This window comes from Mustela erminea, chromosome 12 (assembly GCF_009829155.1).
Source record: "Mustela erminea isolate mMusErm1 chromosome 12, mMusErm1.Pri, whole genome shotgun sequence".
Taxonomy (NCBI): domain Eukaryota; kingdom Metazoa; phylum Chordata; class Mammalia; order Carnivora; family Mustelidae; genus Mustela; species Mustela erminea.
This window is the reverse complement of record NC_045625.1, coordinates 4,978,366-5,001,373: the sequence shown is the minus strand read 5'-3', so window position 1 is coordinate 5,001,373 and position 23,008 is coordinate 4,978,366. Positions and strand designations below refer to the sequence as shown.

Here is a 23,008-nt window from a genome sequence, read left to right as displayed (position 1 = left end):
TGGACGACACTTGATTGAAAAAAACATTTTTAGAAGTTGATTTAATGGCCTAGTGATGAGTTGTATTTGGTTTGTATTGTCAAAATGATTTTTTTTTTTTTTAAATTTTGCCAAGTAAGGATGATCCTACAGCCTTCTATGGACTGACAGAGGATCATGAAGTGGTGATTATATGGCTGTTTCAGTACAGACCTCACTGGTGTGCTCCATTCTCTTCAGTTCTTAACTGGCAGCATTTTCTTCTTTGCTCAGTGTGCTGGAGCCCCAAAGGAAAGCAGCTGGCAGTGGGGAAGCAGAATGGAACTGTGGTCCAGTATCTTCCCGTAAGTCTTGCCTTGGACTTCAGGCCTTTTCTTAAGTTACCCACTGTTTTTTTGGGATGGTTTGGGGGTTCACTGGTGTTCTTTTCTGTTTAGATGTAATTTATGCTCACTGCAACAAATTCATCAGTAAACAAGTAAATGCAGGAAAGAGCGGAACTCTTCTAAAATGCTCTGTGTTTTTTTAGTGACAGCCTCCAGACTTTTCTGGTTGCTTATACAAATGGTCTGTGTATGGATGTGTTACTAAACATCTGCCATACTATTTGTCTGTTAGCTGAGCCCATCTGAAAGGTCAGTTTCTCCAACTATAGGCACCCACGACAGTGGATGCCCCGTCACTCTGTCATCCTCTCCTGGGGGTCTTCTTGAGATAATAGTCACAGATATTCTTCAGTATAAATTGGCAAAGAATCCATGTATGTTCATTCAAGCCTGGATGGAAAGGAGGGGTCCACAGGCAGTACCAAGGACTGTGCTGCTGTGCATTCCTCCTCTACAGACCGTTCTCTGTGGGTGTAAAGCAGGGAATGTAGTGGTGTGGGTTTGACCTTAAGGTTTTATTTCTTGTTATTGCAAAAAATGGTTATATGAAATTTGGTACATATTCTTCTAGGGCATTAGCCTGTCAGAAGATAATTGGCTTAGTTTTATTGGTTTTCTCTTGTCTTTTTTTGTCTTAAACGTCATACTCTGTTAGGGTCTTTTTTCCAGTGTATTATCTATGGAACCGTTTCATTCTTTTGAATGACTGCATAGTAGTCCACTGTGTGAATGTACCGTAACTTACTTCTCTGTTCCAGTGCTGGAGGCTGGCTGTGTCAGTGTGGGTGGCTTTGCTAAGATACACGGTACTGGCTTGAGCATCCTCTCTCTCTACGCCTGAACACATTTGTGGGAGATTTCAGGAGGGCAGGATCCTGGATGTAGTCATTCACTCTTCCCAGTGTTCAGTCTCTCCTGGCTGGGAAGATGAAACACAGTGCTTTCTGGGGGGAACATGCTGGGTTTGACAGAGTTTCATTGGTTAAGATTTATTTATTTGACACTCCCCCCCCTCCCCAATCTCTTTCAGACTTTGCAGGAAAAAAAAGTCATCCCTTGCCCACCGTTTTATGAGTCAGATCATCCTGTCAGAGGTAACCCATCTGCTTTTCTTACTGAGTCGACCTCTAATGCGGTGACAGTATTGCAGAAATTTCACATCGTGTGATGCGGCTACATGCCCATTCAGGAAACTGTTAGCACCTGCTGCGTGAACACTTCCATTATTACAGTTAGCTAATTAATTCAGCGTAACAGTCATCCTCTGGTAGACACCTCTGTCTTGTGGTAAATAACAGTAAATGGATCCTGATTTTTTTATTAGGATTTGTTCAAAATTTGCCCTCGTTGTAATCTGCTAGAAAAAAAATCACTTTGGGAGGAATTTGGGCTTCTTGAACTCTTTGTATTTGTGAATTGTGTTTAGTCAGTGAAATCTGGACCTTTGTTAAAACTACAGCACTCTGGGTTTTTTTTATCCATGGGCTGTTAATTTTTTAGCATACAGGAGCTACTCCAAACATAAGATACTTTATCAGAGTTCGTGTGTTTCAGTTCTGGATGTGTTGTGGATTGGCACTTACGTCTTCACAATCGTATATGCTGCTGCAGATGGGACCTTGGAAACGTCTCCAGATGTGGTGATGGCTCTCCTCCCGGTATGTGTACGAAAGGGACATTTTTGTCCTTTGAGAATCATAGAGATCCTCTAATAAAGTTCAAGGCTTTGGGTTCAGTTTCTTTTTTTTGCTGGTAGGGTTAGTACAACTTTAAGTATAAAACTTAAATGCTGTACCATTGGCCTGGGGCCAAAATTATGGTGTCTGCTTACAGCATGTTCTCCTGGTTAGTCATAAGATAAAAATAATCCTGAAAGTTAACTTTTGCTTATACTGGAAGCTGCGAGTCCTGGTAGCTGTTAACCTGATAGATTTTAGGAAAGCAAGAAAACACCTTGATTTTTTTTTTTTAAGATTTAAAAAAAATTTTTTTATCTGGGAGTGAGAGTAGAGTGAGTGAAAGAGAACACGAGTAAGGGGGAGGGGCAGAAGGCAAGGGAGAAACAGACTCCCTGCTGAATAGGGAGCCCAATGTGGGGTTCAGTCCCAGGACCCTGGGATCATGACCTGAGCCAAAGGCAGACACTCAATTGACTGAGCCACCCAGGTGCGCCAACATCTTGATTTTTAAAATTCTCTCACCTATTTATGTTTATCTGATGTTTATCAGATGCCTGCAGCGTGCCAGGCACTGCTTTATACAGTGGTGACCCGGCAGAGTCCTTGCTTTTGTGGATCTGACATTCTGATGAGTGTGCTAGTTAGCAAGTAAGTGTAGAGCAAGGAATGGGAAGGGCGAGGGAGCGTACGAGGCAGATGACGACAAGGGACGGAGGACAGAGGTGAGGTGTGCATTGGGTGCTCAAGGAGCCGTTGGAGCAGAGAGTGGAATGACCTAAGTCATTTTGAAATGAATAAGTCATTTTGGAAACTGGGAAGAACATTAGTAATAAGATCTATGAAATGTTACTAAATTGCAGGGGCATTTAAAAAAAAAACAAATGAGGTAGAGCTTGTCTTTTCAAATCCCTACTTGCTCTCAAAGTCCAAAAAAAAATTTACAAATACATAAACAAATGTCTAAATGTAACAAAAGTGGGAGTTGCACGAGTTACTCTGTCTTGCAACCTTGTTTTACTTAGTGGGGAATTGTGAGCATCTTTCTAAGTCGGTGAATACAGTCTATATCTGGCTTTTTGGACAGATCATTTCCTTGGTTCCTTCACTGTTGGATGCTCACGTTGTTTTCAGTGTTCTCCTGTTCTAAGGAATACCACGATGTGTTCTTTTATGTGCATTTTATGCAATTATGTTTATTTTTTAGGATAAATACCTAGGAATGAGTTTGGTTGAGTGGTAGATGCAGAGCTTTGCCAAAGCGTCTTTTACAAAAGTTGTGGCTGTTAATACATCTCCCACCAGCAGTTGCCCCACACATGTATCAAGTTGCAGTGGTACCATTTTTAATCTTTGCCAGTGACATGTAGAAAAGGGCCTTGTTTTCATTAAGTCTTGGGTTCCTGATAATGTTGAACTTTCAAAGTAACGTTTACTGAGGTCCTTACTTCAAGAGCTCATAAAAATTTACTATTCCCAGGGATAATATTAGCTCTGGCGTTTCTGGACTCTTTCTTATGTTCTCTGTCTTGGTCTAGAGGCTTTACATGTATCATTTTGTTCCACATTTAAGACAGCCTGTGGAGTGGTTCAGCAGGCCCACCACAGATGCAAGAAAACTGTATCAGACAGGCTGAGCAATCCGTCCATGCCGGTCCCACGGCCAGAAAGTGACAAAGCAGTTGGAGTCCAGTTCGGTCAGTGGCCAGCATTCAAGTTGCCCAGCTACTCACCTCTGCCTTTCTAGTGTGTTGTGTGTTCGGACGTAGGTTTTTGAGGGAATTTTCTCATAAAACACAAGTGATTTTCTTTTTCGAGATCCTTATCTGTGTAGCATTAAAGAAAAATTGCATGTGGGATTTTTTTGGTGTGTTCTCCTTCTGTTTATTGTAGAAAAAGGAAGAAAAGCACCCAGAGATCTTTGTGAACTTCATGGAGCCCTGCTATGGCAGCTGCACCGAGCGGCAGCACCACTACTACCTCAGCCACATCGAAGAGTGGTGAGCTGGGAGCCAGCAGGGCCGCCTTCCCTCTCGGTCGGGCCCCGCCCACAGTGCTGTGTTCCAACTTCAGAATTTGTTTCTTTTCTTCTTTAAGATTTTATTTATTTATTTGAGACAGAAGGAGCAAGAGTGCAGGATTAGGGGAGCAGAGGGAGTGGGAAAAGCAGGCTGTGGGACTCGATCCCAGGACCCCAGGATCATGACCTGAGCCAGAGGCACACACCCAATCGACTGAGCCACTCAGGCATCCCTGAAATTATTTTCTGTAGGAAAGGAGAACGGAGAATTGAGATGCCCTTGAACATATTTTCCTCTGAAGCTGGATAATTCCTCTCTAATTCCGTTTTCCCAATCTTAAATTACCTAGATCGAATACTTAATAATCTTAAAAACCCTCTTTTCTCAATAACCCCAGTGAAGACTTAGGGCAATATTGATATTTAAGGAACATATTAAAGTTATTTCTCACAGAGGCAGGGGGATAGGGAGGAAAAAAATGAAACAAGATGGGATTGGGAGGGAGAAAAACCCTAAGAGACTTAATCTCATGAAACAAACTGAGGGTTGCTGGGGAGTGGAGGGGGTAGGGAGAGGGTGGTTGGGTGATGGACACTGGGGAGGGAATGTGCTATGGGGAGTGCTGTGAAATGTGTAAGCCTGATGATTCACAGACCTGTTCCCCTGGGGCAAATAAAATATTATATGTTAATTAAAAAGAAAAAAAAGTTTTCCTCTGAGAGCGAAAGCTTTCCCTTGATAGATAGATAGCTAGAAGCAAAGCTTTTTTTCTGAAAATTCACCGGATTATTCTGTTTAGAGGGTAGTCGATTATTGGAAATTCTGACTTGATCTTGTCCTGTCTTTGACCTTCAATTTAATGGTCTTCCGCTTTTCTTCCTTAAGGGATTTAGTGCTGGCTGCGTCTGCGGCTTCAACAGAAGTCAGTATCCTTGCTCGACAGGCAGATCAGGTAAATTTCACTCTTTGGTCGCTTTTCTGGGGTACTTTTCTAAGAAAGATTCTGGAGAGAGTTAACTCATGGAGAAGGTTTAGATGAAGCCTGCTCCGTTTGGATGAGTTTCTGTGTGAGAGCGAAGCTGACACTTGGCCGATGTGACAGAATGCTTTGGGCCAGATGGCTTGGATATCACGTTGGACAGATGTGGGTTTCAGACCCAGCATCTCCTGCACTGTCATAAAAAACCCTTCTCTCCTTTCCAGATCCACTCCCAATCTGTGGAAAAATATACGATATAATCAGCTTCCCCCAGGAGCACATCTGGGTGTATAGGAGGGTTTTTTTGTCTTGTTCTGTTTTACCATCTTGATTTTCTTCCTGTTGCTTGAATCTGCCCCTCTGATCAGTCCCCTCTAACCCATCCTTGATTAATGGAGAGAAACATGCAGATCGTACCAAATTGTGACTCAGCAGCAATACTTTGTATTTCACTTTGAAAAACCAGCAGAGAGCTAAAAGCACTTGTGTGTGTGAGTGCCGCCTCCTTTCTCGCACTCTCTCCTCCTTGCTGACTGGAGTCGGGCTGAGCTGACTGTGGTAAGCCATTCCAAACCCGGTAGGTTATGCAGGGTGACCACAGAGGGATCTGGTAAAAGGGAAGTTTTTCTTCCTTTTTTTTTTTCTTTAAGATTTATTTATTTATCTTAGAGATAGAGCATGTGCATTAGTGCAGGGGGTAGGGACAGAGGGAGAAACTCAGGCCGACTCAGCACTGAGTGCAGAGCCCTATGCAGGGGTCCGTCCCACGATCCCAAGATCGTGACAGCTGAAACCGAGAGTCAGGTGTTTAACTGACTGCCCCACCTAGGTGTCCTGGGAAACTTCTTAAAACTCTGCCTTGAGTTTAAAGACATTGTGTACACCCCCACACAGAGACTTAGGCCTCTCCAACCATTTGGGATTTATCCCTCATTCTCTGGGTGGCTAGGCAGTCCACTGTAAGTGCGTGGCTTTCTTAGTATCTAAGATGGTCCACTTTGGGGTCACAGGCCAGAGTTCAGCGGTCTGATGTGAAGTTTTAGATTGTCTTTAGTAACGGTTTTCTAAGAACACAACTATTTTATGTTCTGACACATTTAAAATATACTTGTATATTTGTTTCCTATCAGGATGATTTATGCATGTGGCTAAAAAAGTCCAATAATAGCGCTTATAAATGAAAAGATTAACCCTGCCCTACCCCATCCTTATCCAAACCTATTTAGAGGGGACCTTTTTTAACTTGTCAATTTTTACTTTTTTTTTTTTTTTTTAAGATTTTTATTTATTTGAGAGAGAGAACATGAGGGGAGGGGAGGAAGCATGAGTAGGGTGTGAGTTGGGGGAAGGGCAGAGAAGAGGGAGAAACAGGCTCCCCACTGAGCAGGGAACCCGATGCGGGGCTCTATCCCAGGATTCTGGGATCATGACCTGAGCCAAAGGCAGATGCTTAACTGAGTGAGCCACCCAGGCGCCCCGTAAATTTTTACTTTTCAAGGTTACCTCCTTATCTCTCAGTTGGTTAAGCGTTTGAGTCTTAATTTTTTTTTTTTTAAGATTTTATTTATTTATCTGACAGAGATCAGTAGGCAGAGAGGCAGGCAGAGAGGAAGGGAAGCAGGCTCCCCGCTGAGCAGAGAGCCCGGTGTGGGGTTTGATCCCAGGACTCTGGGATCACGTCCTGTGCCGATGACAGAGGCTTTAAGCCACTGAGCCACCCAGGCGCCCTGACTCTTAATTTTGGCTCACGTCATGATCTTAGGGTTGTGAGATCACGCCCCATGTAAAGCTCTGAGCTGGGTATGGAGTCTGCTTAAGATTCCCTCTCCCTCTCTGCACCTCTAAAAAAAATAAATAATAGTCTGCTTCGTCCCTAGTTAGTGATTATTGATTTTAGATATTATTACCTGTTGTGGCAGGTGAGAATATAGCTCACATATGGCCCTTAAATCCTTATCTTTCCTCTCAGAGGGGTTCTAGCACTGTTGTAGTTCCTTCTGTTGGTTTCCTTTATATCTGTAAGTAATGTTTTTTACTTCATTTCTTATGGTGTCACCATACACAGTATCTCTTGACCTGCTTTGTGAGAGGACTACTTTCTCCCCCTTGCCTTGAGTGTACCTACCCCCACCTCCCAGCTGTTGCCACCTGCGGCTTGTCTTTTGCAAAATCGAAACTGGTACCGTTGGCATTCTGTTCTATAGTGATTATAAAGTCTTTTTTATTTTGTCTTTAGATGGTTTTTCAAAGTTGAAGTCAATTTTGTTTATGTTTTGTTTTTCAAAGTTGAAGTCAACTTACTCTCAGTATAGCTAAGTCATGGGTGTGATTATGTTCCCTTTCCTAAACAGCTTTTTGATTTTCTGTTATTCATGGAGCATTATTCCCTTTTGATTCATGCTGGCCAATTTTGGTCCACACTGAAAGTTAGGTAAATAGAGTGATTTTTAAAAATCATTTATTTGCAGGAATACAGCCCATTCAAGCATAGACAAAAGCAGAAGGGGAGTTTATGGGAAAGAGTTAGTGGTTTCTCAAGGACCCCAAAAGCAGGAAGAGGGGCCTATGCGAGGAACTGATGCCAAGATCTGGAAAGACAAGAACTAAGGGTAACTCTCTCCATGGACAAGTGAGCGTAGGGCACCTGGCCAGCTTTATAAGCCACACTGCTCAAGACTGTGGTAGCAGTCAACCGGAGTTCCTGGTACCAGTCCCACATTTCCAGGAGCAGCTAATAACTGGTTGGTGCAAGTATTAGATTCATCCACCATTTTTAGGAGTCTCCCTAGTTGGGGTGGATGGTACCTCGGAAAGTGTTCCTGATAGTGGTGATTTAGTCACGAGGCACGGACTTGTTCTATGAGGAGCACATAGGTTGATTTGGAAAATGAACGCCTCACGTGCCAGGATGCTCAGGGCTTTTAGACCATCTTCCCAGATTTCAGAGTTGAGTCAACACATTAAACCCAGTGACTTGTCTTTTCTTTTCTCCTCTTTGTACAATGGGAGAACCAATGCAGAGCTCTAACCAACATAGCGTTTTCATCTTCTACTTTTTTCCAGATTAATTGGGAATCTTGGCTCCTGGAGGATTCTAGTCGAGCTGAACTGCCTGTGACAGACAAGAGCGATGACTCGCTGCCTGTGGGAGTTGCCATCGACTATACTAACCAAGTGGAAATCACCATCAGTAAGTATGGCCCGATGCAGCTTACGCAGACGTGGTCTTCTGAGTATGGTTGATATTTAAGTCCAGTTCGTCGTATTCCTGGTAGAATCTACCCTGCGGGGTGCTTTTAACTTCTGTAGCTCGTTTCCACTTGAAGAATGATAGAGAGTATGTCGTGACGACTTGAGATTAACTTGGATGGACATTTATCGATAAGACAAAAGCCAGTCTGTGTGTGTGCGTGCACGCGCACATATCTGTATGTGTTTTCGCATATGGGTGAAATCTAGAACAGGGGTCTCATTCCCCGGTGGTTTTGCACAGGAACAGCAGCACCCTCGTCCAGTCCTGCATAGCAGTTTTTAGTGTGAAGACATGGGTCAGAGAATGGGGACCTCAAGCACTTGGCTTCCAAAGTGGGCCTGAGTGTGTCTTCTCCCTGCTGGAGGGTGGCAGGGTTGCACACGTGCCGCAGAACACGGAGTCTCTGCTCTTCGGTGCTTCAGTGTAGAGTGGTGTCCTTGTGAGCACCACTAAGTTCCTTCCTGTCCTTTCCCTGGGCAGGTTATTGGGTCTCCTTAGTTCACTTACACTGATTCTCTTCAGTCTTAATTGACAAAACACATGTTAGGATTCAATTGTGAATGAATATAAGGTAGTTTGACTCACTTCTCTGTGTCCTTCTGTGTGTTTTGCAAAGTGAGTAGTCTGTCGCTTTTCTGCTAGGCCAGGCCTCTTGTGACATGCCTGTCTCGGTCAGGGGAACATCTTAAACAGTGAGAGACTCGTAAGACTGGCGGGAGCTTAGGGACAGTCATGGCTGCGTTAGTCTGCTGGAGCTTCCCTGCGGGGTCCGGCAAGACGGTGGCAGTCCATAACAGCAGGAGCTCTCTTTCTAGAGCCAGTGCTCCCGAGGCTACTCGGGTGAGAATCGGAACAAACGGACTTGAACTACCGTGGGGATGAGTCTGCTACTCGCCTTCTCGCTCGGGGCGGTCTTTCTCTTCCCGCCAGTCACTTCATGGCCTGGCTCTTTTTTCACTTGCACTTTCTTTTTTTAACAGATGATGAGAAGACTCTCCCACCTGCTCCAGTTCTTATGTTACTTTCAACAGATGGTGTGCTTTGTCCATTTTATATGATCAATCAAAATCCCGGGGTTAGGTCCCTCATGAAGACGCCAGAGAGGCTCTCATTAGAAGGAGAGCGACAACCCAAGTCGTCAGGTACGTGCCTCTTCCTGCTCTGGCACAGAGGGAATACCAGGGGCTTGTTCCGGACCGTTGCTGAGGATGAACACTGTGTAGGGACACACAGTGGTCCTCTTCATTGGGCCAGTCTGTCTTAATGAGGCTGGGACTAACTTTTCCTTGAGCATACGCACATTCTTGCATCCCCACAAGCTTTATTTTCCAACCTTTACTTTAGGGAAAAAGAAGTCCAGCCAGATGGATCCCATCAGGTCGTCTAGCAGCAGTGTCCTTTTACAGCACCCTGTGTTCTCTGGTCTGAATCCTACAGACATTTGCGGTCCTAAGGGATTGTACACGCATGCGCTGAATGCCGTGTAACTTACGAATGTCACATTCATTGACAAAGCGCTTATGGAATGTATCATGAAAATGCACTGTATACTTTTTTATGGTTTTTGCATGAGAAAAAATATGTACATAGGGAAAATACTAGAAAGGTGCATATTAAAATCTAAATAGTGGTTTTATCTGGTTGGTGGGAACATGGAGATTTTGTTTTTGTTTATATTTAATTTTCTTTAGGTTTCTTTTCCTCCTCTTTGAAAATATTGCTTAAGTAGTATGTGATTCTTGGAGGAAAATTAGAAAATACAAAATCATTTCGGAGCCCATCAGCCATCATCAGTAGCCGTAGTCAACATTTTTGGTACTGAGTCTTTATACACGTAAATGTGCCCATGCAGACGCTAATCTGTACTTCCACATTTTTCAGTGCTAGTGTATCACCTGTGAGAACTAGATATAAAACATTAAAAGAGGATTGTTCCATATTTTAAAATTTCACCACTTCTCTTTTTGAATTCCATGACTGTAGCTGTCTTTGGCTTTAGAGGAAAAAAAAAAAAAAAGTGTGGTGGGACCAGTTCTCTATCTAAGAAAAAGCATGTTGACCAGCTGGCTTGGGTAAGGCTGACAGTGTATTTTCTTTCTGCTTCCCAGTGCAGAGTGCGTCATTCATAAACAGAGCTGTGGAGACACTTGGGCTCCTGCTGTTTGGCAGTGCGAGCCCAAGAAGTAAACAGGGACCAGGCAGACCCTGTATTAGTCTTGTGCTGGCGCGTCTTATCATCCACAGTGTGGCCTCCGAGTTGTTTTTTAACTTTAAGCGCTCCTGAGTATCACCAGCTACACTCATTTGCACGGTCGGTCTGTCTGTTCACAAGCAGTACACCCTGTTGGGTTGGGAGCCTGCAGGATGATGTTTGTTTCTGAGCACAGTTCAGTGTGAGGGACTTTGCAACTAGCCCATCAAACCCCCAAACACACGGAGAGGCTAGTTTTATTTTTCGCCACTCCTAGAGAGAGCCCCGTCTTCGCTCACACGTGGTCCAAAGGAGGCACCCGTGTTCAGATGAGCAGAAGAGAGCCTGGGAAGGGAGAAAGTAGGCAGCCAGCTGTAGCTAAAGCAGTCCAGGGAAACGTTAATGGTTCTGCCTATTTCCACGCTACAGCTCCACGGATGCTGGGCTGAATGAGCAGGGGGTTTTCATATGTTCAGTTCTATTTTCGGTTAGGAACATGCCCCTGATTTCTTTCGGGTCTGGCATATACGTTTCACATTGGTCTTTTGAATGTGTGTGGAACTGAGGAACATCTGTATGTTTGTGTCTTTAAAGAAGTTAGCTGTCACTGGTTCGATATTGTGCGAAGGAAGTATTAACAATACATTTGCTAGCATTTTTACCCTGCCATAAAAGTGGCAGTTTACTGGAGTCTTCTTTTTCAGAAGTGTTTTCATACTTGTACCCTAAGTCTTTCTTTACTTTTGACATCGTGAAGGTAAATTGTCAGCTGAGACCGTTTGGAAGAATCAAGACCTAATAACTTTATTGATAAAAAATATTGCTTTCTTACTTATTTATTGACTCACTGAACTTGGCAAATTAAGATGTTTATAGAAATTTTGGAAAACAGAAAAATATTTAAACCTGCTCTTCCCTTCTAGTGTTTTTTTCATAAACATCTTTCTTCATAGTTGTAATCCTGTTGTACACATCTTTGGTGTTCATGCTTTTAATTTAAATTGTGTTTCTAGGTTCTTTGTAATCTTTGTGATTGATTTAAAAGAATGCTTACTATTCCATTGAACATCTTTTAGAATTTGGGTTGTGTTAAATGTCTTTTTCATGTTTCAGGTTATTCTTCTAGGCTTTATTCTTAGAAGTGGGATTACCGAGTCCATTTCTTAGGATTTTTTGAGACATAATGCCAAAGTGTTTTCTGAAACGTTATGCTAACTTAGGTACCTGCTGGTGTAAAAGGTTTCAGGTTCATTTTTCCCTTCCAAACATAGGGATTATACGTATTTAAATTTTGATAATTTATACGACAATAAAAATATATGCCATTTTAATTTGCATTTCTTTGATGAGGCAGATTGAATGTATTTTATGAATTAAGTTCTTATATCAGAGTCTTGAAATTTCTTCATCTCAATTTATATGAGCTTTTAAAAAAATATAAAACATATTACCATTTGCCACAGAGTTTTCTTAGTTCATTTACCTTTAAGTTATGTAACCATTTTTACTCAGTCATATCTTTTTTTTTTTTTTTTTAAGATTTTATTTATTTGACAGAGAGAGAGAGAGAGAGCAAGATCACAAGCAGGCAGAGAGGCAGGCAGAGAGAGAAGGGGAAGCAGGCTCCACGCTGAGCAGAGAGGCCGATGCGGGACTCAATCCCAGGACCCTGGGATCATGACCCGAGCGGAAGGCATAGGTTAAACCCACTGAGCCACCCAGCCACCCCTTATTCAGTCAAATCTTAATCTTTTCCTTTTGTGGTTTTTTTCTTTTGGTTACTTCTAAATTTCAAGTTATTAGGCTCTTCAGTGACTCTTCACTTTTTGCCACGTTTGTTTGGAGATGTACACGTACATGTGCTTCTGCATGTGTAGACATCCTTAATTTATCTGGAATTGGTTTTAGTGACTATTACAAAGTGGAGGTCTGAATTAAAATTTTTCCCAGATTTCTGTGAAATGTTGCAGAATGGTTTCTTTTTCACTGTAACGTTGAGACATGCATTTTTTGATTCTGCCCGTGAAGTCCTATAAATCTAATGTCTTTCATGTCTTCTTTTTCCTTCAAAGTTTTGTCCATTTCACCATGTGGAAAGTCCACATCCACCCTACTCCCCCCCCCCCACTTTTTTCTCCAAGATTTTATTTATTTATTTATTTATTGAGAGAGAGAGCGTGCGCACAAGTAGGCAGAGCAGTAGGCAGAGGAGAGGGAGAGGCAGGCTCCCTGCTGAGCAGGGACCCTGATGTGGGCTTGATCCCGGGACCCTGAGATCATGACCTGAGCTGAAGGCAGACACTTAACCGACTGAGCCATCCAGGCTCCCCTCTTTCCCCGCTGGTGAACTAGGACTGTTCTTTCTGGCTTCCTTCTGCCACGAGCCCTTTTCAGTTGTTTTCTGTCACGTGGACATCCGTTGTTCCTGCGCTAACTTCTCCCGTTTTCTCCATTTTGTTCACCACAGGGAGTACTCCCACTACCCCAACCTCGTCTCCAGCCCCGCAGAAGCTCGACGCGCCAGCCCCCGCAGCCCCGGGTCCACCAGGTCCACCTTCATCACTGTCTGCTCCCCCCTCCACCTTCTCTTTGCCCTCTGCTGTCGGAGCTCCTTCTGTGTTCTCCTTCGGCCCTTCTTCCTTGAGGTCATCTGCTGCTGGCCCAGGGGAGCCCCCGCCGTGTTCCAGCGGCTCGGGCGCGTCCATCTTCTCTTTCCCTTCCTCTCAAGCCTCCCTAGCGCCCACCCCTGGAGCCTCTCCCATGACGCCGTCCGCAGCCTCGTTCTCCTTTGGATCCTTGGGTTTTAAGCCTCCCCTGGAAAGCACGCCGATGTCAAGTGCCTCTGCTCCAAACATAGGACTGAAGACTGCCTTACCACCCTCAGTGGTCAAGGTCAACCTTAGTGAGAAGTAAGTAACACTTGAAGAAAGTCTGCTGCTTTGGTGGCATGAGTAGAAATATCACGTGTTAGTAGCTGGAAATTGAGTTATTGTGAGTGAAGTTACAAATAGATTTTCTCTTTTTTCCTGCCTTCCAAAGTAATAATGGCAAGTGGTAAGAATTTAAACAACGTAAAATGTTTGTGTTTAATCAGTGGTTGGAGTCCAGAAGAGTCTCTTAGAATTTTTTTTAATCATAAGAGGTTTATATTTATATGCTTGTTTTTGCTTTTTTAGATCTAAAATGTAGGAGATCCTCCTTATTTTTACTCATTATTTTATTTATTTATTTATTTACTTTGAGAGGGAGAGCACCTGTGCAGAGGGAGGGGGAATCCCACACAGGCTCCATGCCCAGCACGGATCCCCCTGCGGGGCTCGATCCCATGACCCCGAGATCATGACCTGAGCTGAAATCAAGAGTCAGATGCTCAACCAGCTTAGCCACCCAGGCGCCCTGATATTCCTTATTTATTTATTTATTTTTAATTTATTTATTTGACAGAGGGAGATCACAAGTAGGCAGAGAGGCAGGCAGAGAGAGAGAGAGAGAGAGAGGGAAGCAGGCTCCCTGCTGAGCAGAGAGCCCAATGCGGGACTCGATCCCAGGACCCTGAGATCATGACCTGAGCCGAAGGCAGCGGCCTAACCCACTGAGCCACCCAGGTGCCCCGATAATCCTTATTTTTAAAAAAGTGAAGCAATAAGGAATATATGTCCTAGGAGGGGAATGAATCTCTTGTGGTCCTTTTCCCCTTTACTCTCTGAGGCACTTTGTGATAGCCACCACGGTGGTCTGTGAAGTTGTCCCTGTGTCAGGTGACTCTCCTGCCCGATGGTCCTCAGGGGCCTCTCAGTGCTGTTCCAGGACAGTCCAGACTCCATAACGTGGTCCTCGCTTTCTTCCCCGTGGGGCTCCTGCCAACTCCCTCAGATCGCATTTTTTTACCACTTTATCTGCTGCTCGTGTTCTCCCCGCTAGCATGCAAGCTTGCGGGAAGCGATCCCCGCTTGCCCACGCTCCCCTCTGCTGGCTCCCCTTGCCCTGGAGGCAATACTGGCTGTCATCCCTGCTGCTGCCATTGTCACACAGCCACCTCATTCTAAGGGCTGCCTGGAATCCACTTTGTAGTCTCACTGAAATGTCCCTAGCCAGTCAGCTCACACTGGACGTTTAGATTGTTTCTAGGCTTTTGCTCTGTAGGTGAAACTTAACTTTCCGTGACCATGAACATCCCAAAGACGGTGATCTGCTCCCCTCTGCCTTTCTCACTCCCCAGAGGGGTGAGCGCCCTGAAGTGAGTTCTCAGTGATTTCCTCAGCAGAAGGACAATGCTAGCCTCTCCCTAAGTTTATTGGAGCCCCCGCCTCCTTTTTTTTTTTTTTTTTTCACTTGTCTTGATAAAAGAAAAATATTTCACAATTTCATTTCTCCTTCATGTTAGGTCTCGTTATTTTCATGGAGTAGTTTACTCCTCAGTATGCAGAAGATAAGATCAAATGTTCCCTTGGCAGCGTTCACCTTTTGTAAGAAATAGCTAAATGTTTCTGTCTCACAAGGCAAAAGCACAGGAGCAGTAAGTCCCCTCCGTGGCATTGCTCACGACCAGCGTGAAGGGGCCTCAGCGCGGGCGCTCCTCAAGCAGTCGGGCTGCCGTTTCAGGTTCACTGCCATGGCTCCCTCCACTCCTGCCATCAGCTCCCAGGGTGTGCCCGCGACACTGCCGTTCCCCTCTGCCACCAAGCCGGCTATTTCTGGACCCCTCAGCCACCCCACGCCCCTCTCAGCACCGCCCAGCTCCGTGTCAAAGTCCTCGGTCTCTCCCTCGGCATCAGGTATGATTTTAAGCAAACTGCTCCAGAGCTCAGCCCTGAGTTCCTGCATCTGCGTGTTTCAGTTGTTAGGAACCCTCGCCCTCGTAGTCAGACGAGACCCATTTGTTCTTGCTTCCTGTGTCTCATGCTGGTGAGCTCTGACAGTCGTGCTCTCGGTATTCTCAGCTGTGAGGATTGCCGCAGCCTGGGTGCTGCCACACTTGGCTCTCCCGACATTTCTCATGGAGCTAAGCGTACCTGATGATTCAAAAGGAAGTCTCTTGTTGGGTGCCATCTTTCTTCACGTGCAGCCTGCCCTACGTGAAGGGCAGTTATAGAACAGTTAGGAAAGTTCCATAGACGAGGGAAGGCCTGCAGTACTCATAGGCTTATTGCTTCTGATGGCTGACTGTGATTTTCACACTCAGCCCTACTGTGAGCGAATCTCTAATAAATGACGATTATAAGTGGAAATAGTTCGTATAACCAAGTTGGATCCAAGTGCATAGTATAGCTCTATGAGCAAACGTACCCGGCCTTTTTTCCCTTTCATACCTGCAGAAAGATTGTGTAAACTATGTAACAATGACTGTGCCCTCCACCAAGACAACATTTGGTAACATTCTGCACCGTTTGCTTTGTGTCTTCTTAGCATACATTTTTTTTCATTAAAATATTTGAGAGTTAATCACAGAGACTTCACCCCTAAACACGTAAGCACATATCTCTTAAATACAGGGTTACGTGATATGTTTTCACACTCAGGAAATTAACCATAATCTAATCTGTAGCCCATATTGACCCTTGCACAGCTGTCCCAATAATGTTCTTTCTGGTTTTTTTCCCTCCAGTCAAGGACCACATATTCTATTCCAGTTTTTTCTCTTTAGTCTCAGTGTCAAATATTCCTTTGCCATTCTCATCTTTCTCAGCATTGACATTCGTGGAGAGGTCAGGCCAGTAGTTTGGGAAGTCTTGCCTTAGTATTTTCATATCTGTTTTCAGTATAGGAGAGGAAACTTGAACTATGATGTGCATACATGGTCTCCATTTCCACTGCTCACTGCCAGGATCTCCACCCCCCACCCCATTGCCATTATTTAATTCTTACGGTTTGGAGGGTCCTGGGTTATTGGATTATAAATCCAGTGGCATTCTAGACTCCCTGGGGGATCCTATCCCTAATAGGTCAATCAGGCTCTCTGGAGGTGAGGTTTGGGTATGAGTTTCTGGTATAGTTGTTTTTTTAAAAGCTCCCTAGGTGATTCTAATGTGCAAAAAAAGCAAGCCTTTTTCTAGAAGCTTCCAGGAGGGTCCTGAAGATCATGTGAGTTCTTACAAGGTAATGGGATTATTTGCACTTTGTACCCAGTTCCAGATGTGCAACAGGAGTCTCTGGGGAGTAAGGATGGGCCGAATGTCCAGCCTCTGGGGCGTGCACAAAAATGCACGTACCTGCTACTATCAGAGACTTTCCAGTTTTATCTGCTTTATAAAATAGAGTTTCACATCTAAAAATGTATTTTGTGTTTTTTCATTATCTTGGATCAGTCCTGACAACCTGGATGCCGCTCTTGGTAACATAAATCATGGAAGGGAGGCCAGGGACACCGAGAAGCTTACTTTTTTAGATTTGAGGGAAGGACACCTGTGCTGGGAGGCAAGAAATGCTCTCTGTTTTCACTGACCTCTTATTCCAGCAGGGCGGTCTACTCAGGGCAGCCCAGGCCCCGTGCCCTCCATGGTGCAGAAGTCACCCAGGATAACCCCTCCACTGGCCAAGTCAGGCTCTCCCCAGGTATGTTCAAACCCGGCTTATCGTGGTGTGTGTTCATCTACTGTCCCATCATGCGTGCTCTTTTTAAAGTGGGTATTCGTGGTGTAGAATTTATGCCTTTGAAATAGTACTTCGAGCTATGTGGTGGGAGTTACTGAAGTCGGAGCTTGGAACGTTTGTAATGTTTGCTCCTAAATGCCATTTCTCTCAGCCCCAGAGTCTTAGCGCTGTTTTCTCTGCTGGTTCCTGAGCTTGTTGTGCTGTGCTGTTGACTTTGGTGTATTCTCTCTCTCTCTTTCTCTGAAAAGACTGTAGTGCCTGTTTTTTTCCCTCTCATTCCCAAAATAACTGAGAAATCTATCCAGTTCCGTCTTCTGTGCTTTCCATAACATCTCCGTTTATCCATAACATCTTAGTTTATTTTACTTAACTTTTTTATTGGCATGTAATACACATGGGTAAAAAAGTATTTCCGTGTAGCAGCTGAATACGCCTTGGTAACAACACTCACCTCAGATCAAGAAATAGCACATTATGGGGTGCCTGGGTGGCTCAGTGGGTTAAGCCTCTGCCTTTGGCTCAGGTCATGATCTCAGGGTCCTGGGATTGAGCCCAGCATTGGGCTGTCTGCTCAGCGGGGGCCTGCTTCCCGCCCCCACCCCGTCTCTCTCTGTCTGCCTCTTTGCCTACTTGTGATCTTTCTCTGTCAAATAAATAAGTAAAATCTTAAAAAAAAAAAAAAAAGAAAGAAAGAAAGAAAAAGAAAAAAAAGGAAATGGCACCATTACCAGGACCCCAGAATTCTCCTTACATGTGCCCTTTTTAATTATTCCCCTTGTCGAAGTAGGCCCCCTGCTATGATTTCTGACAGCGGAGCTTAGTTTGGCCAGTTCGTACCTTCTCTAGAATGGAATCACATGGTGTTTTCTTGTATCGGGCAGTTTGGCTCAACATTATGTTCGTGAGATTGATCCGTATCATTGTGGCCATGTGGAATTCATGGGGTAGCTATACGACAAGTATTTATTCTACCTGACAGACATCTGAAGAGCTTCCAGGTTGAAGTTACTGCGAATAGCGTTGTTGTGAGCATGCTAGTTGAGGTCAAGGTCTGGGGGTGAACATATATATGCATTTCTGTTGGGTGTCTGCTGAGGAGTGGAATTTCTGGGCCCCAGGATACACGTGTATATTTCTTTTCAGTAAATGCCCACCGGGAGTATAAGAGAGTCAGCTGTTCCATATCCTCATTGGTCCTGCGATTTTTCATTTCTTATTGTTAAATTTTGCAGTTTTTAATTAGTATTTCCCTGGTGACCACTAAATTCAACCTTTTTTCCCTGTGATTTTGGCCATTTGACTATCTTCTTTAATGAGGTGTCTGTTCTCAAGTCTTTAATCTTTTTTTCTATGTGGTTTTCTGTCTTCTTACAGATTTCTGTCAGAGTTCCTTGTACTACAAATACTTTCTCTGTGAATTGCTTTTTCATTCTGCTCATGGTGTCTTTTGGTGGCAGGTTTTTTTTTTTTTTTAAGATTTTATTTATTTATCCGACAGAGAGATCACAAGTAGGCAGAGAGGCAGGCAGAGAGAGAGGAGGAAGCAGGCTCCCTGCTGAGTAGAGAGCCCGATGCTGGGCTCGATCCCAGGACGCTGGGATCATGACCTGAGCCAGAGGCGGAGGCTTTAACCCACTGATCCACCCAGGAGCCCCTGGTGGCAAGTTTTTTTTTTTTTTTTAAAGATTTTATTTATTTATTTGACAGCGAGAGATCACAAGTAGGCAGAGAGGCAGGCAGAGAGAGAGAGAGAGGAGGAAGCAGGCTCCCTGCTGAGCAGAGAGCCCGATGCGGGACTCGATCCCAGGACCCTGAGATCATGACCTGAGCCGAAGGCAGCGGCTTAACCCACTGAGCCACCCAGGCGCCCGGCAAGTTTTTAATATAGTTCAGTATACCACCTTTTCTTTTATGATGAGTGCTTTTTGTGTTCTGTTTTAGAAATTATTTCTGGTTCCAAGGGGTCAAAAAGATATTTTCCTGTGTTTTTCTAAAAGCTTTATTATTTTCTTTTCATATTTAGATTTACAATTTATCATCTCAGTTTATTACTATGATTTAACTTTGAGAGAGTTTTATGTCACTTTCCCACTTGATTTGTGTGCCCTGGAGACCAGAGTCATGGTTTTTCCTTCTCTTTGCCAATTGACCTTATTCCTGCCCTCAGCACGGACCCCGCAGGGCACACAGTAAACGCCCAGCTTATAGGTCTAGCTTTTGGCTTGGTGCACAACACATGGTATTTGTTAGATCAATGTTTGCTGTTTTTTGTTTTTCGTTTTTTTTTTAAAGATTTTATTTATTTATTTAATAGAGAGAGAGATCACAAGCAGGCAGAGAGGCAGGCAGAGAGTGGGGAAGCAGGGTCCCCGCTGAGCAGAGAGCCTGATATGGGGCTCAATCCCAGGACCCTGAGATCATGACCTGAGCCAAAGGCAGAGGCTTAACCCACTGAGCCACCCAGATGCCCTCAGTGTTTGCTGTTTTAATGGTTGCTTATGCAGTCTATAAATCCTCTATATGGTAATTGCTGTAGGTATCAAATAATCTAAAAGCCATCTCAAGTTATAATGTCTCTACAGCAGAACTCTTGATTTCTGTCTCCTTAAGAACCTGTTCCAGGTGGTGTGCTCAAGCTCCAAACCCAGAAGGCATTCTGGATCCCGCTACTTAACAGAAGCTCCCCCTAATCCTTACTAGCAGAAGATCTTGTCAGCTGTACGCTGATGTGTTGTGTGTGTGGCATGAACCCACAGCCGTTGTCCCCGTGGACGTCATATTTCAGACCATTGTCATCTCTTGCCTCGTTACCCTCCTGCCTGGTTTCCCTCTTTCTTCTCCCTCTCACTGACATCTCTGCTTGATTTAGCAGCAAGAGAGATCTTTTAAAATCCTAAATCAAAGAACAAACTCTCCCAGAGCTCCAACAGTAGTTTTCCAGCACCCTTAGAAACATACCAGACTCCTTAGTTTAGTCGTACACGACCTGCCCAGCCCTTTCCAGTTCCCTCCCTGACTTTCCCGGCCCACGTTTCCTCTCTCTCTCGGCCCCCACCGTGCCGGAGCTCTTTCCTGCCTCGCGTTCTCCACCTGCTCTTCTTGCTGCCTAGCAGGTGCTTCCCCTAGAACTTTCTGTAGCTTTCTGCTTTATCTCAGGACTCAGTTCAGTGACTGTGCTCAGTGAGGGTTTTCCAGGCCCCCTCCTCTCCACTCGTGCCCCCTTTCTCTTCTTAGGTTCCTGTTTACTTTTGTCCTGTCACTGTCCGCAGCTAAAATGATCTGGCTGGTTTACAGCTTAGTGTTGGTAGAAGGTAACGACCTGCAGAGCAGAGACCTCTTCTGTCCTGTTCGCCTCTCTCCACCGTCTAGAACATGCCTTACAGCAAGTAGGTTCTCGGTCAGTGTGGGTTCGAAAGAAGGAGCGAGGGAGCAGTGAGTCTGTTGTGAAGCTGCTGCTTCAACACGGGCTGGGGGTGTGTCTGTCAACCTTGTGCCTTCCATTGCAGGCGAAATCAGTTCAGCCTCCCGTTGCAGAGAAGCAGGGACACCAGTGGAAAGAGTCAGATCCCGTGATGGCTGGAATCGGGGAGGAGGTAAAGTCCTTCCTGCAGATTTTCTCCAGAAGTAGCCCTGACCATGAGACTGGGGTGACTCTGAGTGCAGACCTGTGCATGACTGTTTTGTTCTGGCATTCGGCCATGGTGCACCCTGGGGCCTCGTGCTGTGAGGGCCTGGGAGCCGTGAGTTCAGCCCTTCCTCTTTTCTGGCTCCTGTAGATCGCGCACTTTCAGAAGGAGTTGGGAGAACTGAAAGCCCGGACTTCCAAAGCCTGTTTCCAAGTGGGTAATTTGGAGGAGATGAAGATGCTGCGGATGGAGTCCGATGACCTGCACACCTTTCTCTTGGAGATCAAGGAGACCACGGAGGTCTGGGCTTGTGATGTTCTTCCTGATTTGAACTGTGCTTTCAAAGTCGCTCCCCAGCACTCCATTCTTCAGGGGCCCCAGTGTTGTTTTTTTAAGAAGGATGAGTAGTTTACCTAGGAATGCCCAAGTTCAGATCCTGTCTTCAGCACTTAAATTATGTGACTTTAGGCAAGTTAATGTAGCTACTCTAGGTTTTCGTTTTTTCATACAGAAAATAGACTAATTATAGTTTCTAGCCCACTGACCCATACCAGCCACTCTATAAAAGTCTCTTACAGTTACTAGTTTAGGTATATTTGAAAATTGACCATAGTTTATAATAAATTATTAGATTATGGTAAAGGGTTAGGTTTAAGAGCGTATACGGTATAAAAATACCATGTATTTATTGTTAATGGTATTTACTGTGTTACTGTTACTACTGCTTACCACGTGCCAGGCACCGTGTTATCTTGCGGACTCCTCAGACCATCCTGTTTGGTAGGTGCTATTGCTCTCTCCGGCAAGTCAGGAAGCTGCAGTGTAGACAGGTGAAAGCATTGGCCCACAGCTAAAGTCAGGAAGCTGCAGTGTAGACAGGTGAAAGCTTTGGCCCACAGCTACCCAGTTACCATGTGCCAGTCCCTGACCGTCTGCCTCCAGAGCCCTGCTCTGAAAACTGTCCCTGGAAAGAGACCAGTTCTCCAGGCTGTCGGCAGTGATTGTCTTCGGGTAGTGGGACTGTAGGTAAAACCAGTAGCTTTTCTTACTCTTTGAGTTTCTGGTCAGTGGAATATGTGGTTTTTCAGTGAGGAAGAAAAAAAAAAACTTCAGAAAGTGAATGTTTGTATTTTTCTTTTCAAATACTGACTTTCTTTTTGTAGACTCACAGGTGCATCATGTAAGCTGTTGGAGAAACACCAAGTAGTTGTCCTTGATCCAGACAGAAAGGTTTGTTTCTCGGAAACAAACACTTTGTCTCAGTATGGCCCTTGTATCTTTTCTAGTCTCTCCATGGAGACATCAGTACCCTGAAAACAACTTTACTTGAGGGCTTTGCTGGTGTGGAAGAAGCCAGGGAACAAAACGAGAGGGATTGCGACTCTGGGTATCTGCACTTGCTCTATAAGAGACCCCTGGACCCCAAGAGTGAAGCCCAGCTCCAGGTAGGAGGATCCAGCCCAAGTGAGAGGTTTAAAACCAACTCCTGCAAGTCATTCTCCCTTGTGAGGTCTCGAATCAGGGGCCTGCCCTTCGGATATTGTTGATTTTCTGTGAATAATTTGCCCGCTTTCCATAGATGTCCTTGGTTGTGACAAAGAAAAGAGCACTTTTCCACTTCATGTTTTACAGAATTAAAACTGGCATTAGAATTCTTGATTCAGTGGTAAGCTTGGTGGAAAGCATACCATTGAAAAAAATATATTTAAAAATCAAATCACGAATAATAAGATTTCATGTCGCAGTTGCTCATTGAGTGCTAAGTACGGTGCTGGGTGTGTTTTCCACTGTATTTCTAGACTTCAGCTGCACCGCAAGATGAGAGTCACTGATCTTACTCTATGCAGTTACGGAAGTTGGGCCCTATGGTCTCAGGAGCTTGACCACAATGGTGATGTTTTAGTAAGAGTGAACAGTTAGAAAGCTCTAACTGGGCTCTTCGTGGGCTCTTTTCTGTACACCAGACCTCAGCAAAGTTACTTCTCTCATTCATTTATAATAATTCTTATTCTCTGTTGTAGCAAAATCTGGTTTTCGTTTCCATCTTTCAGTTTACGGAAAATTGTTTCATCACAAGCTTTCACGGGGTCACCTCCTCTCTCTGCGTTTGCCCGAGTCCTGGTAGGAAAGGGTGCCTGTGTGGCCGCTCTGAGCTTCTCTCCTAGGATGTGCGGTCTGAGAGTGTGATGGATGCCTTCCCGCCTTGGGAGGTTTGAGACTGCAGACTCGGCACTTTCTGCCATCTCCATCCCATCCCGGGCAAATTGACCGCTGGTAGGAAGAGAGTCTGAGGAACCCCCGCTGTG

The 23,008-nt window shown here is 44.7% G+C and overlaps 1 protein-coding gene across 4 annotated transcripts in view; it reads left to right on the top strand.

Moving 5' to 3' along the window:
- NUP214 (nucleoporin 214) overlaps nucleotides 1-23,008 on the top strand; it is a 101,879-nt gene that overhangs the window by 5,447 nt on the left and 73,424 nt on the right. For 3 of the 4 annotated variants that reach the window (XM_032308157.1, XM_032308155.1, XM_032308153.1), the window contains exons 5-17: nucleotides 253-323; nucleotides 1,396-1,459; nucleotides 1,920-2,023; nucleotides 3,935-4,041; nucleotides 4,948-5,014; nucleotides 8,105-8,231; nucleotides 9,275-9,436; nucleotides 12,953-13,394; nucleotides 15,088-15,260; nucleotides 16,940-17,037; nucleotides 20,583-20,669; nucleotides 20,853-21,002; nucleotides 21,989-22,147. In XM_032308157.1, the coding sequence (XP_032164048.1) occupies nucleotides 253-323; nucleotides 1,396-1,459; nucleotides 1,920-2,023; nucleotides 3,935-4,041; nucleotides 4,948-5,014; nucleotides 8,105-8,231; nucleotides 9,275-9,436; nucleotides 12,953-13,394; nucleotides 15,088-15,260; nucleotides 16,940-17,037; nucleotides 20,583-20,669; nucleotides 20,853-21,002; nucleotides 21,989-22,147 (1,811 nt within the window). The remainder of the gene's footprint in view (nucleotides 1-252; nucleotides 324-1,395; nucleotides 1,460-1,919; nucleotides 2,024-3,934; nucleotides 4,042-4,947; nucleotides 5,015-8,104; nucleotides 8,232-9,274; nucleotides 9,437-12,952; nucleotides 13,395-15,087; nucleotides 15,261-16,939; nucleotides 17,038-20,582; nucleotides 20,670-20,852; nucleotides 21,003-21,988; nucleotides 22,148-23,008) is intronic. The other variant, XM_032308154.1, reaches the window with a different exon arrangement.